Below are 14027 nucleotides of genomic sequence, written 5' to 3' on the forward strand. Positions count from 1 at the left end.
ACAATAACAAGAGTGGGTGTTAAGGGAGTCTCAGATGGGGTCTGTTCTGAAGGAAGGCAGAGCTGGATTGGTCCTTTTCCCAGGTGATTTTATGCAGATGAAACAGTTCTGGAAAGCTCTGGAATTTTCTAGATGCAAGGGAAAGCTTGGTGGGAAGTGTGGATTTTTTTTTTTTTTTTTTTTTTTTTTTTTTTTTTGAGACAGGGTTTCTCTGTGTAGCCCTGGCTGTCCTGGAACTCACTCTGTAGACCAGGCTGGCCTCGAACTCAGAAATCCACCTGCCTCTGCCTCACGAGTGCTGGGGTTAGAGGTGTGTGCCACCATGCCCGGTATGTGGATGTTTTTGTAGTGCTCTTTCTAGAATCTTTGCATAGCTCTCCCTAAAGTTGTCAGTGAGCTGGTCTTGGGGTTTCTAAGGTTTTGTTGTTGTTGTTTGTTTGTTTTTTGAGACAGGGTTTCTCTGTATATCCCTGGCTGTGCTGGAACTCACTCTGTAGACTAGGCTAGCCTCGAACTCAGAAATCTACTTGCCTCTGCCTCCTGAGTGCTGGGATTAAAGGCGTGCGCCACCACTGCCTGACTGGGTTTCTGAGTCTTGGGGCCAGCAAGTGGTCTCTTTTCTCTCTCTCATTTGCTTATCCCTTTTCCTGGCTTTCAGATCAGAGTCCAGGTGATAGAGGGGCGTCAGCTGCCTGGGGTGAATATTAAGCCTGTGGTCAAGGTCACAGCTGCTGGGCAGACCAAGCGAACTCGGATCCAGAAGGGAAATAGCCCACTCTTCAATGAGGTAAGTGACCTCAGGCATCAGGCAGGACATTGACAGCCCATGAGAATGGTTCTCAGGAGAACAAATACCAGGGCATTCATCCAAGGATGTGCTCCTGGGGCACCAACTTGGCGTGTGAGAGCCAAGACCAGTGTAGATGATCAGAGAACATGGAGAGCCCCACTCCCCACAATCTCAGAATCCTTGTCCTTGAAATGCTAAGCTCTGCAAGGAAGAGATGGGACAGCCCAGCTTGTGAGAGTCCTAGTCTTTGGCACCGGGCAGCTGAGCTCCACCAGTCTCCTCAACTCAGGCTCCAACACTGGTGGGTGGCCACGCCCCTCCACCTGGTCTGAGCGTCAGAGACATTGATTATCCCTCTTCTCTGTTCTGGACCAACAGACTCTTTTCTTCAACGTATTTGACTCTCCCTTGGAGCTGTTTGATGAGCCCATCTTCATCACGGTAGGTCTCAGATGTTCTCCGTGGGTGGTGGTGGGTAACACAACAGTAGGATGTGATCGCCAGAGACATGTCTGTCATTGTGCCTGAAAGCCTGTGTCTGTGTCTGGGAGAGAGAGGTGGGTTGAAGCTTGAGTCTGGGTGATTGAAGGACTCACAAAAGCTCTGCCAGTGGCAGGGGAAATGCCCAGGTGCCTCAGGCCAGAAGCCTGAAGTGCCTGGTTTTAGGTCGCTTTCTCTGTCTATGCTGTGGCTTCAGATTCCGCTCTGCTGCTGAGGATGGGTGTGCACTAGATGTGTGGGTCCCACCTCTGCTGTGTGCCCACATGATTCTGCACATGCTGTGTGATTTCCCTGTGCCGTTGTCCCCTTACTTGTGAGGTGGGGGCCATGTTAGTGTCTATTCACAGGGTTCTGCGAAGTGAAACATTGCTTAGTACCATCTCTGGAATGGAGACGGTGCCAGCTGTTGGCTGTTGTCGGCTGGGAGGGACCTGGCCAGAGCCGCACTCTCACGGGAAGATGATCTTTCCTTTCAGGTGGTGGACTCACGCTCCCTTAGGACAGATGCCCTCCTTGGCGAGTTCCGGGTAATTGTTTGTCTACTTGGAAGTAGTTAGTTCGCACTTCCCCTTCAGGGGCAGGCTGTGCTGGAAAACCTAGTTTCAGACCACCTCCCTAAAAACTCCGTAAAATCTCCCAACTCAGGAAACCTCTCACCAAAGGTAGAACTATAAAGCACTTACTATCTACCGGAGACAGAATTCTTATCTTACAGTTCAGGCTGACCTCAAATTTACGATGGTCCTGCTGCCTCAGCCCCCTGCATGCTGGAAGTACCATGGGCTGGGCTCATGTCTGCGCTCACTTTTACGATTGAGTTTGCCAGGAGGGGATGTGTGTCATAGGCAATCTCTGGGACTAGACAGACAGAAGGAAGCCAAAGTGGGTGGGGCACACATTTCCTATCACATGCCTATAGTTAGGGCAGAGGCTGGAGAGCAAGCAAGCTTCCCAACCCGCAACCCCCAACCCCAGCACAGAGTCTCTCCTGGGTTCCTGTGGTCATCTATGTGAGTTAGTTTTCTTTATTCAGAGGAAAAAAGCCTCAAAACTTTGGCCTCTATGACAGGTTGTTTGACATCCTGGAGCTTGGAACCCCCCAAGGTCAGACTCCTACATCTTTGGTTTTCCTCCATAACCAACTTTTGGAGGTGGAGCCTGGGTCCTTGAATGGCACCCCACAGCTCCATGCTTACGGCTCAATGAGCTGGAGAAAGTTCTTATACTTTTCCATTTTCCTGAGGTCGGGGTATGACAGAAAGAGAGGGAGTGAACTTACCCTTGTCTCCACGAGAGTGAATTACCACCTCCCCCCCCCCCCCTTTAAATTTCCCTCTGTCCCTGCACCCTGGAACAGAAGCAGCCCTCACTCATTTTTGGCTATCTTGTGTGTCTTGGTTACTTTCTATTGCTGTGATAAGACAGTGTTACCAAGGCAACCTGTAAAAGAAAGCATTTCATTTGGGGCTCACGGTTCCAAAGGGCTGCTTCATGACCTTCATGGTGGGGAGCATGGCAGCAGGCGGGCAGCCATGGTGATGGTCATGACCATCATGGCAGGGAGCATGGCAGCAGGCGGGCAGCCATGGTGATGATCATGACCATCATGGCGGGGAGCATGGCAGCAGGCGGGCAGGTATGGTGATGGAGCAGTAGCTGAGAGCTTACCTGTGATTCATGAGCATGAGGCAGAGAGAGCTAACGGGGATGGCCTGAGCTTTTGAAACCTCAAATTCCACCCCAGTGACACACCTCCTTCAACAAAGCCATGCCTTCCCAAGCAATTCCACCAACTGTGGACCAAAGTATTCAAATATCTGCACCTGAGGGGCTGTTCTCATTCAAACCACCACACGATATGCGATGGTGTTTTGCCCCCTGATCCCGTCTTCTCTGTGGGTCTGGAGTGGAGTTCTCATATGCACTTGAGAGAGGTGCTCTCGCCTGTTTACCTGGTGGCCAGAAGTGGGCAGTGGGCTGTCCACTTCTAAATTACTGAGCCCTGGAGACTACTCCAGGGTGGATTTAACAGATCTTACAAACTGTAAACTCGGGGCTAGAGAGATGGCTCAGTGGTTAAGAACACTTGTTGATCTTGCAGAAGATCTGGGTTTAGTTTCCAGCATCTACATGGCGGCGCACAGCTGTCTATAGTGCCAGTTCCAGGGGATCTGAGACTTTATTTTGAGCTCCACAGGCACAAGGCACATATGTGGGGCACAGGCATACATGTAAGCAAAACATTTATGCTCATATAAGAAAAGCAAATAAATCTTTAAAAAAAATTAAGTGGCGTTATGTGGCTATCCATTCAGCTACTTGGTAGATTTCTTAGTCCCTTGAAGATTTATTTATTTTTATTTTATGTATATGGATATTTTACCTGTATGTAGTCTGTACTTGTTGGTATGTATGTTTTGTTTTGCTTTCTTATTTATTTATTCATTTATTTTAGTAGTTGAAGAAAGGTGTTTTTATCGGGAGTAAGGGAACACACACATAGAACAGGCACACAAGAAAAGAACCCTCTGCAGAGTAGAGGAGGGTCTCGGAAAGCCAAATGTCCTTTGTTTACTCTGTCTCCTCTTTGTTTCAGATGGATGTGGGCACCGTGTACAGAGAGCCCCGTGAGTTCTTGTTCCCTTGGCCAAGTCCTGATGTTCTAGAAGCTTCTTGGAGGCGCTCATTTTTTTTGGGGGGGGGGCTCCTTTTTTCTTCTTGATGCTTTACAACTTGGAGGTGGGGTCTGCCCTTGGAAGGGAAGGCAGGGCTTTCTCTCCCATGCAAAGCAAGCCCCCAGGCATGTCTGTCCTCCGGCTTCATTATTCTGGAAGGTGTGGCCAGGGCAGCTGGAGCTGGGCTCCACTCTGAGTCACTTTACGAGTCAAGTGCTCTTCCTTGCTCTGGACTGGGTGATTTATGAAGGAAGTGGAAAAATGGGCCCGAGTTAGACTTTTATCACCTCTTTTAGACATTTCTGCTAACCTTTCTCTGACGCATAAATCTTCAAAGTACTTTTTACTCATTGTCCAATATCAGTAGTCATGGTTGGTCATGTCGAATATCAGTAGTCAAGGCCAGTCTTCCATATTTCAGGAAAGCTGGCTCTGCTAAGGAACCGTGGAGCCCAGTGGGCAGTTCTTGGTTTCACATATCCATGAAGTGTGAAACCTGGTCCCTAGGTCTTCTATCTCACCTTAAATGGTCCACCCTATGCTCCTGGCTGTCTGCAGACTCTAACGGGTCCACCCTACCTACGCTCCTGCCTGTCTGCAGACCTGACCTTCCACTCTGTCCTGCAGGACACGCTTATCTCCGGAAGTGGCTGCTGCTCTCCGACCCTGATGACTTCTCTGCGGGGGCCAGAGGCTACCTCAAAGCCAGCCTGTGTGTGCTAGGGCCTGGAGATGAAGCTCCCGTGAGTACCCTCCTTGCAGTACCTAGTATAGCACCAGAGAAAACCACTAGCTTGGTGTTTTCTTGTCTTAAAGGGGCATGTAGTAATCATGAGAACTGCATAACACGCAGAAAATATAAACAACAAATAAAGCACTCGAAATACCACTGCTGGGATGGTGGGACTGCAGTCTCTGGCCTTCCTTGCAAAAGATATTAATATCAAGGATATTAGGGTTTTGTTTTGTTGTTTTTGTTCCAGACAGGGTCTCTCTATGTAACCCTGGCTGTCCTCAAACTCCGAGAGATCCACCTGCCTCTGCCTCCCAACTGCTGGGACTAAAGAGGAACACCTCCACAGTTGGGTAGCACACACCGACCACCACATCACGGTGTTGACTCCTTGTGGTTAGACCATTTTTGTCAAAACGCTCTGTAGCTATAACCCAAGAGGCAGCCTGAGGGCCAGGCAGGAGTTGCAGGTAGGCAGGTCAGGAGTGGCAGGAGGCAGAAGTGAAGTGGTCAAGCATTCTGACACTGAGGAAGGGAGGGAAGAAGGAAGGGAGACGAGCAGAGGGCAGCCCAGCCTCTTGAAGGCTGCTGAAGCTGGGGCTAGAGTAGCTGGGCCAGTCTGGAAACGCTCATGGAGATGGAGATAGCAGAGGACACCCCACATTAGGAAGAGGTGCCTCAGGACACCCCAGTCTCTCTTGCACTGTTGTAAATGGCCTTGTACCTCTCTCTTCCACCACGTTCAGCCATCCCTTCTTCATCGCCCTTTTTTTGTCTTCCTCGTTCCTTCTCCATTCCCTGGAACCACACAGCCAGCCCTCCTCTTTTAGGAGGTTTCCTCCTTCCTCACACTCTCATCTCCTTGTGGACACGGAATTAGAGGTGATGAAGGGTTTCTGACTCTCTCATGGACACTTGCTCCTGAGTGTGCTGGGATTGAATGTTTTCCTGCAGATGCTGAAGTGGGGTTCCTCATGGGGTACAGGCTAAGTAAGCATTAGGCTGCGGCTCTTTCCGTTAGCTTGCTAAGGAGTAGGCTGCTGGACCAGCCTCACCTCATTCTCTCCTGACCTCCCACTGCTCTCCTGCCCCACAAAGCCACTAGAAGGCTTGTGTGTTCCTGTGGTGTCAGACGCTGTGTTTATTATTACACAGTGTTACTGCTTTTATTTGCAAAGAGGCTTGTTCTTTCTGGAAGAGTGAGCTCTGTGGATCAGAGCCTCAGTCTACCTTGCCAGGCAGGGGTGCCTCTCACCCATTAGCACCATGCTAACTCTGACCCTGTGGTCACTATATTAATAATCGTGTGCAGGGAACGTGTCCCTAAAGATGGAGCTTCTAGCTTTGATTCCTTCAACTACTGAGCTAGTTTTTAACGGGGAGGGCAGGGGAGGGGTGCAGGCGGTTGGGACTTGTGGGAGAGGGGACTCCGTCAGATTGGTTAGATGCCTGCTGTGTGCCGGCTGCATTTTCTTTTTAAACTGTTGGAGGTGGTCCTCCACGTAGCTAGGGAGCATGTGTGTCCTTGTCCACACTGCTCTGTAGAGAGCTTAACCAAGTGAAGGACCAAGTGGCTGCAGGTGCCAGAGCTCAGGACACACCCTTCCGATGAGGGACTGGTGAGGAATCCTGTGCGTTTTCTTTGCAGCTGGACAAGAAGGACCCTTCTGAAGACAAAGAGGACATTGAAGGCAACCTGCTTAGGCCCACCGGTGTGGCCCTTCGAGGAGCCCACTTCTGCCTGAAGCTCTTCCGGGCTGAGGACTTACCACAGAGTGAGTGTGGCGCCCCCTTCTGGATGCTTACAAGAGTCTCCCGCCAGGCTGTTAAAAGCATGGACCCTGGGCCTTGGGCTACTCTAGGCGGGCAGTGGGGGAGGGTGTGGGGAGGTAGGAGGAGAGGGTGTGCAGAGAAGAGGCCTGGACCTTTTCTCAGTGCTTTTGTTCCCAGGGACACGCACTTGCTCATTCCCTTCCTCTTTTTGATCCAGTTTCCTCCCAGATGGCCAGTTAGTGTTGTCAGTGGTACCCACTTTCTGCTGTCTGGCTTATCATGAAAATCTTTATTTGACACCTCCCCTCCCCTGAAACAGCAGAAAAACAACCAGAGACTTTTTTTTCCTTTTTCGGGTGGTTTGAACTCAGAGCCTCATGCTCACACTCCAGTGAGTGCCACTCTCAGCAGAGCAATCAGATTTTTAATGGAAAGCAACACACGGAGGTGGACTTAGGAAGATGAGGGAGACTTGAGAGCAATGGCTCCCCTCCAGCTTCCCCTCGCCTGGTCTGCTGGTCTTATGGAAATGGAAAATCTTAGACTATACGCTGGGCCTCTCTTATTTTCTATTTAAAGCAAAACTGGCCTATGGGATAACCTACAGGTGGATCACTGTGGCCATGGTGTTAAGGGAATGCCACCAGGCACCCAGAGTACGCCCATCCTTTTCTGGGTTGCTTACTGCTCTTAATGGTGTGGAGTTTGAATCAGTCCCACATGTGGAGAGGCCCTGAAGCTTGGGGTGTGAGGGACAGTGACGGATGGATGAATTTGGGAAGGAACAATGACTCTTAGCTGCTGATCTGAGTCCCTTCATGGAGCTCCTGTGCTGACTCCCTCATGAGGGACCACAGCATGTCACTTTTGTAGTCATGACACTGCCTGGAGATGCAGGGGTAGTTGGGTCTGGAGAGCCACGGGGGCTGGCAGTGTGGGGCAGAGGGGTCTGGAGGGTTTAGGAGGAGATCAGAGATGGGCAAGACACAAGGCAGCTGATTCTGAACGAGAGACAGCAGACAGGCAACGACCAGTGTGTATCATGGGTATAGTCAGGTGCAGAGGGGACATTGGCAAACAGTGACAGGCATGTCCCTTCCCCAGTGGACGATGCTGTGATGGACAACGTCAAGCAGATCTTTGGCTTTGACAGCAACAAGAAGAACTTGGTGGATCCCTTTGTGGAAGTCAGCTTTGCTGGGAAAATGGTGAGGAACAGGCATGGGGGGGGGGGAAAGGCCTGGGGCGAAGGGTCCAGGCAGAGCAGGACACCCCTGGCAGAAGTGCACATAGAGGGGCCTTTGGAAGCAACATACCCAGGCTGGCTCTCTGGGGTGCTACACTTGAAAATGGACAGGTGTACCCAGGTGTCTGGAAGTAGTTGTGACTGAACAGAGACGAGGGGCGGGTGATGGGTAGTGGGGGAGGATTGGGGAGGATTAAGCAATGGTGTGGGGCAAGAGGTAAAATGCATAAAGCCAGAAACAAGAGATTAAGCTAATTTATTTCTGTGTATGTGTTGCTAGAGTGGGTACAGCCATGGTGTACATGTGGAGGTCACAGGATAACTATGGGAGCTGGTTCTCTTTTGTTCCCAGAGGAGCGCAGGTTGTCAGGGTTGGCAACAAGCACTTTTACCTACTGAGCTGTCTGCTGGCCTGTAAAAAAAATATTTGTGTATATGATTTGTGTCTGTGGGGGCAGGCATGCCATGGAGTGTGTGTGTATGTGTGTGTGTGTGAAACCAGAGGACATCTTTGTGGAGTTGGCTCTCTCCTTCCACTGTGGGTTCTGAGGATTGAAAAAGTTTACCAGGTGATTGAGTCAAATGTCTTTATGCTCTGAGTCAACTTGTTGGCCCCCAGCTTTTTACACACACACACACACACACACACACACACACACACACACACACACTTATTTTTAAGCTTGAAAGCAACACATGGATTGACTTTCTGAGTGAGTCCTGCTATTTCACCTAATTGCACACCCCCATTTCCTTTTGAATGCTATGATTTCACTTTCTTTAAAGCTGCATAGAGCTCCAGTATATACACACCATATTCTCTTTTTCATTTATCTGTTAAGACAGGGGAACCATTTTCTTCAAAGTGTGAGGAAGCATAATAATTATTTTTACACAATTGTGGCAGAAGGCAGAGAAAGAGAGAGAGAGAGAGAGAGAGAGAGAGAGAGAGAGAGAGAGAGAGAGAGAGAGAGAGAGAGCTGGTGGTCATCTAAGGGGTCACTTGGTCATCCCTCCCTCCTTGCATCTCACCTTCCTGCCCAGGGTAGAGTAGGGCAGTGATTCCTGTCCATGTTGATTCTGCCCCACAGCCCCAGCATTTTTTTTTTTGTTTGTATGCATCACAGGCCATGGCCACACCCAGGCTCCAGCCACCTAGCTGCAAGGGCCTCCACACAGCTCTCTTTGGCTCTGACTCTTCTCTTTCCTGCCAGACTTCCTCATGCCTCTCATCTGCTCTACATGTGGCCCTTTTGAGCAACGTTCTCCCCAGGTACCACCCTCAGAGGAGCCTCCATCTTAAGGATGCTATTGTTCAAGGAGGAGTATGTGGGCCTGCCTCTACTCTTTCCTCATTCACATCCAACATGCTGAGTCTGCCCTCAACCTCAAACATGCCCCAAGGACCAGCCCTTCCTAACTACTGTGCCCCTTTCCCAGCCACTGCCATTTCCTCCCAAGGTCACACAGTCGTCTCTTCACCACCTTTCTCCATCTCAGGACAGGGACTTTTTGGAGAACCTAGGTCATTTGTCCAAATTCCTGAGTTCTCTGGTTGTTTCCTCTGGTATTTCCTTACTCTTTTGGCTCCTGTATTTCCTGGGCACCAAAGGAGGGCTGTTACATTCAGAGGATTTTGCCTGGAGCTTACCACAGGCCATGTTCCCTATATTGTGTTGCAACATGACACAGCATCACGTGTCCCATTCCCCCTTGGTTGATTCTCTATCTTCTGCTCTAACTGTTATGCCTCCCCCGACCCCTGCAATTGGCCACTACTCCTTGGGTGACATCTTGATTCTTTGAGGATGATAAGTGTACCTTATCACCCAATACACTGAGTGTCCACCTACTTCTGCCTGAATACATCACTGCTTGGGGTTATCCAGGGCTCATTTTCTCATTTCTACTCCTCCATTTTACTTGAAAAATTTTATTTTTTGAATGTACGTGTCTTAGGGTTTTACTGCTGTGAACAGATACCATGACCAAGGCAACTCTTACAAGGACAACATTTAATTGTGGCTGGCTTACAGGTTCAGAGGTTCAGTTCATAATCATCAAGGCAAGAACATGTCAGCATCCAGGCAGGCATGGTGCAGGCAGAGCTGAGAGTTTAAAATCTTCATCTGAAGACTGCTGGTGGGAAGACTGACTTCCAGGTAGCCAGGGTGAAGGTCTTAAGTCCACACCCGCAGTGACACACCTACTCCTAGTCCACACCTCCTAATAGTGCTACTCTCTGGGCCAAGCATATACAAACCATCACAGTATGAATAAGTCTGTGTGTGTCTGCGTGCATGTGTGCGTGAGTGCGTGCATGTGTGTGGGTTGCCTATCCCTAAACATGCACAGAGGCTGAAGGAAGATGCTGGGTATTTTCTTCCTGAAATTGGAGCTAGGCTGTCATCTGTGAGCCCAGTGAGCCTCCTGTTTCTGTCCTGCAGGGTTATAGGTGCTTACAGCCATGCCTACCTTTTTACGAGTGCTAGGGATTTGAACTTGGTTCTTACGATTGTTCAGAGAGCCTTCTTTTCTCTCTGAGCCATCTTTCCAGTTCTCTTTGGACTTAAAATATTTTTAAACATTTTAGGATTGTATTATTTTTAAAAAGATTTATTTATTTTTATGTCTGAGTACAATTACAGCTGTCTTCAGACACACCAGAAGAGGGCGTCAGATCCCATTACAGATGGTTGTGAGCCACCATGTGGTTGCTGGGAATTGAACTCAGGATCTTTGGAAGAGCAGTCAGTGCTCTTAACTGCTGAGGCATCTCTCCAGCCCTTAGGATTGTATTATAATTACATACTTTTCTCTCTTTTCTTTTCCCTTCCCAAAACCTCCCCTTACTCCTCTTTCAAATTTATGGCCTTGATTTCAGATAACAAATCTACGGTCTTTCTTCCCTGGGGGAGACTATTAATCCTGATTGCAGAGTTCCTTAGCTGCCTGCAGTTCTTTGCCTAGGGTTGAGGACTCACGGGCTTTCTCCTTTCCATGCTAGCATGTCCAGTGGTGTTACCCCTCTTCAGGTCATGTTCAGACAGCCATATTGGTGAGGTTTCATGGGTGTGGCTTCTGACCTTCCTAGAAGACACAATCTCACAGCAAAATCCCCGTTCTTCTGCCTCTTAATCTTTCCACCTCTTCTGCAGTGATCCCTGAGCCCTGGAAGTTGTATTGTAGATGCATCAGTTAGGACTGGACTCCACAACTCTGCACTTTGATTGGTTGTGGTTTTCTGTAATGGTCCCCATCTGTTGCACAGAGAAGTTCCCTTGATGAGGGTTGGGTTTGGTTGGACTGAAACTTGCTTTAGTGAGGATGGACTTTGAATCCTCCTGTCTCCACCCCTGACGTTCTAGGTCTATGTGGTGCTAGGGAATGAACCCTGGGCCTCATGTGTGCTAGGCAAACACTTCACTAAGTGAGCTACAGTGTCAGCCTGCCCTGCCCTGTTGGCAGTAGGAGCCCCCTCCTCCACTCCCCGAGCCTAACACAGAATCTCAGGGAAAGTATCATGGGCCCAGTCACTCACTCAGCTTGCCAGCCAGCTTGATCCCTCTGAGGTGACAACGTTCTCTATAGACCCTTGCCAGCCCCAGGCAAGTGTTGGTTTGGACTTGGGGTCTGTGAGTGCGGCTTCAGTGTTGACTTCCCAAGTTTCAGGATGCATGAAGGCAGGAAGGAATCCAAGTTTTCCTGGACATTTGTCCTCTGAAACTGAGGATTAGGCTTCCCTGTTGACAGCTGGGAAAGATGGCGCCAACTAGGTTTGGTTGTTTTTATCCACAGTTCTAGCATGTCATTAGTGGCTTCATCATCTCACCTTCAGGTCACTTACTTGCCTTGGAGCCCAGGTCGAGCGCACTGTGGGCCCTGTCCCCTGCATCCCACCAGCACCCACCCATGCCTGAGATTGCTCTGGGTCTTCACTTTGCTGATGCTCTTCTCTGGCCTTGGAGATTTTCCTAGAGTACCGGGGTCTAGGGGAGGTGACTTGGGAGATTGGATAAAGCCTAAGCTACCCCTTGGTCCTGCTTGAGAGGGTGAGGCTGAGGAGTGAGCTGGGAAGGAGGGTGGCCGGCTGCTTTCATGGTCCTTAGGCTCTGTCTTCTTTTTTGTCCTGAACCCTGTTCTCAACCTGTCTCCCCTAACCCCACCCCATTCTACCCGTCCCTCTCCCTGGCTCTAGCTCTAAGCTTTTGTTTATTTTATTTTATTTTATTTTATTTTATTTTATTTTATTTTATTTTATTTTATCTTTACACCTACTTACATCTGGAGACCCCCTAGGACCTTTCCAGTGTCTGCCTAGCCACACTTGGATGTTTCTGCAGTTTTGCTTATGGACACTTGGGGGCACTGTTAGTCAAGTTCTATCCTACTACACAGTGACTACACATAGTGTGTATGTGTGCATTGTATACAGGACAAGGAAAGGGGTGTGCTTCAGGACAGGACAGATATCTTAGACTTTATGGATCTAAGAATGAGACCTATTTATTGCAAAATTTAAAGAATAAAAAAATCAGAGAGAGAATAAAATAAAAGGAAGAAAAAGAGAAAAGAGAAAAGTGTCCATGCGCCTGTGGTAAAGCTTGTTCGGTCTGTTCTCTGTGGATCTCATTTCCCTTCACAGCTCTGTGACTGGAATCTGGCTAAAGGGTGGGGCAGCGCTGAGCCTTGGCATCTCAGTTCCTGTGTTCTCTTCCAGGCCTTTCCTTGATCAATTTTTGTGGGGAGGGGTACTTCCTGCTTTTTGTTGGGGGGCTCTGTTTCAGCAACTTCAGAGTGTAGTGCTGACAGGCTGTCTATTCCCCGAGTGTGAGATGGTGCTGTGTGAGCTGAAGTCATGTGCTGTGGGTGTCGAGCCTGGTGTCAGAGAGTCAGTGATGTGTGTTAAACCAGGGGTGCTGCAGCAGAGCCGTGCAGAAGCAGGTTCCGTGAGGATCTCAGAGGAAAAACGTGATGGGCTGACGGTAATAACCTTGCCCATTTCCTTTAGATGATGAGTCGGTAGTCCTGATTCATTGTTCAGCGTGACTCTGTAGAGGCCATGAGTAAATGAGACTCAGTTCTCTGTGAGCAGCTCGGACAGCTTGGATTATCCAGCGTTTCCTCAGGTTAATGCTCAGCCCAGCTCGCTGCTCTATTAGACAGATACACAGCAAAGTGAATCATATGTATGGATGGGTGAGAGTTCAGCTTTTTCCTTTCTAACTCGGTCAGCATACAGAGATCTTTGTCCGTGAGCTGCTTCCCATAGAAAAGCTTCTAGAACCAACCGGGATTATGGACTTATAGATAGAGGTTGAAGCAAGAAGCTGGGAGAGCCTTCCCCTTTGTATATTCTAGAACGATTTCTTTCATTTTATAATAAGATTTGTATTTATTTTTAGGTATGATACTGCATGCATCTGCTATCTATGGTTGATCTATCTATCTATCTATCTATCTATCTATCTATCTATCTATCATCTATCTATCTATCTATCTATCTATCATCTATCTATCATCTATCTATCTATCTATCTATCTATCTATCTATCCATTCACCTATCTATCATCTGTCTATTATCTATCTATCTATCATCTATCTATCTATCTATCTATCTATCTATCTATCTATCTATCATCTACCTACTTTCCTACCTACCTATCATCTATCTCCATCCATCCATCCATCCATCCATCCATCCATCCATCTCTCCATCCATCCATCCATCCATCCATCCATCCATCCATCCATCTCTCCATCCATCCATCCATCTCTCCATCCACCCATCTCTCCATCCATCCATCCATCCATCCATCCATCCATCTCTCCATCCATCCATCTATCCATCCATCCATCCATCCATCCATCCATCCATCCATCTCTCCATCCATCCATCTCTCCATCCATCCATCCATCCATCCACCCATCCATCCATCCATCTCTCCATCCATCCATCTATCCATCCATCCATCCATCCATCCATCCATCTATCCATCCATCCATCCATCTCTCTACCCATCCATCTCTCCATCCACCCATCCATCCATCTCTCCATCCATCCATCCATCCATCCATCCATCCATCCATCCACCCATCATCTTTCTCTGCTCTGCTCTCCATGTAACCATCTTCTTCTGTCCTCCCTTGCAAGTGCATTTCCTTTACAAGGTTTTGGCCTCCTTACGTATGTGTCAGCAAGTGTGACTGTGGGTTCTCAACGTCTACCACTCCAGTCCAAGCATTTGCATACTGTGCTCACTGCTCCATCCTTACTTTTCTACCCCGTGGCAGAGCTTGCTTCACTT

General features: G+C 48.7%; 1 protein-coding gene across 28 annotated transcripts in view; it reads left to right on the top strand.

Annotated features, from left to right (window-relative positions):
* Positions 1-14027, top strand: part of Dysf (dysferlin) — a 202700-nt gene that overhangs the window by 57925 nt on the left and 130748 nt on the right. For all 28 annotated transcript variants that reach the window (XR_377460.3, XR_377461.3, XM_006506164.4 and 25 more), the window contains 7 exons: positions 659-787; positions 1169-1231; positions 1768-1818; positions 3888-3918; positions 4594-4709; positions 6348-6474; positions 7577-7680. Coding sequence is in view for 26 of the 28 variants with exons in the window: in XM_006506164.4 (XP_006506227.1) it covers positions 659-787; positions 1169-1231; positions 1768-1818; positions 3888-3918; positions 4594-4709; positions 6348-6474; positions 7577-7680 (621 nt within the window). In the remaining 2 variants the exon portion in view is untranslated. The remainder of the gene's footprint in view (positions 1-658; positions 788-1168; positions 1232-1767; positions 1819-3887; positions 3919-4593; positions 4710-6347; positions 6475-7576; positions 7681-14027) is intronic.

The sequence above is a fragment of the Mus musculus genome, chromosome 6 (assembly GCF_000001635.26).
Source record: "Mus musculus strain C57BL/6J chromosome 6, GRCm38.p6 C57BL/6J".
NCBI classification, from domain to species: domain Eukaryota; kingdom Metazoa; phylum Chordata; class Mammalia; order Rodentia; family Muridae; genus Mus; species Mus musculus.